This window comes from Hipposideros armiger, unplaced genomic scaffold, assembly GCF_001890085.2.
Source record: "Hipposideros armiger isolate ML-2016 unplaced genomic scaffold, ASM189008v1 scaffold_337, whole genome shotgun sequence".
NCBI lineage: Eukaryota > Metazoa > Chordata > Mammalia > Chiroptera > Hipposideridae > Hipposideros > Hipposideros armiger.
In genome coordinates, this window is record NW_017731687.1 from 2,174,781 (window position 1) to 2,178,520 (window position 3,740).

Below are 3,740 nucleotides of genomic sequence, written 5' to 3' on the forward strand. Positions count from 1 at the left end.
CAACACTTGCTGAGATAGGCGTGCTATTCTCCAACTACACTGTGGATTTATCTATTTCTCCTTTTAGCTTTGATAATGTTTTCCTTTTATACGTTTTGAAGTTGTGTTAGTAAGTGCCTTCCTACTGAACTGGCCCCTTTATTATTAAGAATTGTCCCTACTAGTCTTTAGTGTTACTATTTGCCTTAAACTTTGACATGAATGCCACCAGAGCAGCTGTTTTTTGGTTGGCGTTTCTGTGATATATATTTTTCCATACCTTCAAGTTCAACCTAACTGTGTCCTCATAATTAAGATGCATCTCTTATCAATATCACTGGTGTGCTAGTTGTTGAATCTGAGAGTCTTAGCTACTTGGGTTTTTAGCCTCCTGCACTACACAGGTTCAAAATCTGACAGATGTATCAAGGGGCAGGTGGGAATGGGTGTGCTGCCAGCCCCCTCCCTCTGGCGAGCGTCATCTCCTAAGCGCTGGAGGTTTCACGCTGCTTTTCCATCGCAGCTCACTGCCTCCCCCATCACCCCAGAACCTGATGAATAATCTATGGTGCAAACTGGCCTAGTGTTGGGGGCATCTCTAGTTACCTATCTTTCATGCCAACCCTGAGAAATGCCCAAAAGTCCTACTCACCTCTCTAACCTCCAGTGGGCTCTCTGAGGGAAGCCCACCCCCAGCCGCCACCCAGGATCAGCAAATGCCCCAGGAGGAAAATGGCTGGCAGTCGTCAGCCCACCTGACATGGGCTCTTTTCCCTTCCCTTTGAAATTTTTGTTCATCTGGACCTCACAGCTTCCACAACCCTCCAATCTTTAAAAACAGGATTGCTTGCACCATATTCTCTAGTTGTTGTAACAGAATGGCTGGCCTGTCCCAACCTACCACATCTTATTGGAGGTGTAAGTCTGCTCCAGGCTTGTGAATTCAATGAATAAGTAAGTGCCTAGCACTCTGATATACTCTCACAGTCCCTTCTTATATCGACGCTGCTCATTATCAACTAACCTCATTTTATAGGTGAGAAACTTGTGCTTCGGAGCAGTCGGGTGATCTACCAGGTTCACGCATCTGGTGAGAGGAGACCTGCCACCCCAAGCCTCCTTACCACACCTAAGAGCGCAGGGACTATGCCGGAAGCCCTGTGCCCAGAGCGATGCCTGGAGCGCAGTGGGTCCTCCCAACTCCGAGTCTACCGCACGTGTGCGGGAAGGCAAGGATGCACACGTGTGGGAAGAAAGGGTGCGTGCATGCGAGCGGAGAAGGAACGGGCGCGGGCAGCACGTAGCAGCACGTAGCAGCACGTAGCACGTACCAGCCTGCGGATGTCGCGCTCGCACTCGCGCTTGATGCGATGCACCTCGTCCTGGTGCTCCTGGTAGGCTGCGCGCAGGTCGGCCGCCTTGGTCTTGTCGGCCTGCATGCAGTTGCTGAGCGCCTCCTCCGCCTGCTTGCGCGCCGCCTTCAGCTCCAGGATCTCCTGCTGCAGCCGGAGGCGCTCGCCGTCGAAGGTCTTGCGCGCCTCCTCGCGCGCCTCGGCCAGCAGCGCCGTCTTGACCTTGTCGGCAGCGCCATCCCGCAGCACGTTCAGCGTGGCCTGCAGCCGCTGCAGCTCTCCCTCCTTGATCTTGGCGGTGCGCGCCGCCTCCTGCTCGTGCTGCCGGATGAGCATCTCGCGCAGCGCCTGCAGCTCCTTGGTCTTCTCCTCGTGCAGCTTGGCCCTGAGGGACGAGATGTAGGCCGTGTGCCGCCGCTGCTCCTGCTCACGCTCCAGCTTGGCCTCCTGCAGCCGCTCGCGCAGTTTGCCCACCTGCAGCCGAGAGAGCCCGTCAGGGTCAGGGTCAGGGCTGGGGTTACCTCCCCATGTACCTTTGTGCCTGACAGCCACTGAGCCCCTCCATGGGTCCCCACACTCCAACTTCCCTATCTGCTACCCCCACAGTCCTGGCCCTCGTCAGCCTCACCCAGAGTCTTTCCTGCTATTTTCTTGAGATCTTCCCTAGAGGTGGAAAAACATCTGAAGATGTTGCAGAGGAAAGGCAAGACTTTGACTTCCCTTCCAATTCAGAGATTTACAAGCAAGGATAATTTTTTAGTCACANACAAGCAAGGATCGCTGGGGGTTGCTGGGCACCCCCCGAAACTGGGAGAGGCAGGAAGGATTCCTCCGGGCTGCCTTCAGAGGGAACACGGCCCTGTCGGCCCCTTGATTTCGGACGTCCAGCCTCCAGAACTGGGAAGAAATAAGTTCCTGGTGTTTTAAGCCACTGAGTCTGGTCATTTCTGGCCAGCCTAGGAAACCAGTCGAGTGCCACATGGGGATTTACTAGGAGCTGCCATGCATCGTGCATCCAGTGGAAGGAATGCATTTCCCAGCCCCCCTTGCATCTGGGTGAGGCTGGCTGAGTTTAGCCAAAGAGGTGGAAGTAGAAGTGCATGAAACTTCCGAAGAGAAAAGTGTTCTTAAAGGAAGACTCCCACACTCTCCTTCACCTTCATCTCCTACCAACCTGGGAGGAAGATGTGATGGCTGGCGCTCCATGGGGATGAAGGGCCATGAGGATCATGGGCACAGCCCAGCACCCTTTCTGAGGGGAAAGCTGGGGGGACCTGTGTCCTTCACTACTCTGTGCAGCCCTACAGGGGCCCTTTCCAGACTTTGCACATGAGAGAGAAACAACTTCCAGATTTGAAGCCCCTGTGTATTGTGGGAGCCATCCGTCACATGCAACCAGACCTGATCCTAACTGGTCTGAGGAATGCATCCAGAAACCAGTGTTCCTGCCCCAGGTTGACCATAACTGCCTTTTTTTCTTGACTTTTCTTAAGAGGTATGTTAAATATGGAAGCGGAAGTCTGAATGCCTTCTTGCACTTCTAATCCAATCCAACCGACAAGGAAATGAAACGAAGCCCACCTCCCTTCCTTCCAAGCATGTTGCCATAAGCAGCAGGCTTGCCTGAGGAGTGACACTTATCAACGGGATCATAGGAGAAATGGACATTTGTTCTTGTCACTCTGTTCTCCTAGGTGGGCCACTGTAAGTGAAAACCACACACTGAGACCTGAATTGGGCATATTTGTGTTCGGCGCTAAATGGGGAACTGACCCCAAAATCCTTGGTACATTTTAAATCAAGCTCAGTCTCTTATGCAAATACTAGATTTTCCCCATTTCAATTACCTTAAGTATGTTTCCTGTAACAGAGAAACATACTTTTCCAGGTCTCCTATTCCAGAAACTATTGGGTTGTTGGAAAAGTCATGACATATTTTTTCTATGTTTTTCATTGCAAAAATGTGTCATGACTTTTCCAACAACCCAATACAAACTGCTGTTAGATGTTTTAGTTCATTTCATTCTCATTAGCCTGGGGAGGATGTGTGATTAGCTCCATTTTATAGATGAAGCACCAAGGGCTCAGAGACAGAAAGCAACTTGATTAGGGTCACACAGCAAACAAGTGTGGGAGTCTGATTCATCCAGAGCAGACTTTCTCCAAAGGCTTCTCTTCCCATCATGTGATCACACCTCACACTCACACACACACACACACACACACACGAAGTGAAAAGGGGCTGAAGAACATTCTGAGAGCTCAGTGCAGGTATATACTCAGACTGTCGAGTATAAATCTTTACTATGTCCTTAAATCTTTACTATGACGTCTCCCACAGAGGACCCCCAGCCTCTACTTACACATTCCCCATGCCGGGGCACTCACTACCTCCCCAGGAGCTCATAG

At 51.5% G+C, this 3,740-nt stretch overlaps 1 protein-coding gene across 1 annotated transcript in view; it reads right to left on the reverse strand.

Annotated features, from left to right (window-relative positions):
* The window catches only part of JAKMIP1 (janus kinase and microtubule interacting protein 1), a 69,250-nt gene that overhangs the window by 58,616 nt on the left and 6,894 nt on the right, over window positions 1–3,740 (reverse strand). The window contains exon 2 of the mRNA XM_019661152.1: window positions 1,311–1,805. Within this exon, the coding sequence (XP_019516697.1) occupies window positions 1,311–1,805 (495 nt within the window). The remainder of the gene's footprint in view (window positions 1–1,310; window positions 1,806–3,740) is intronic.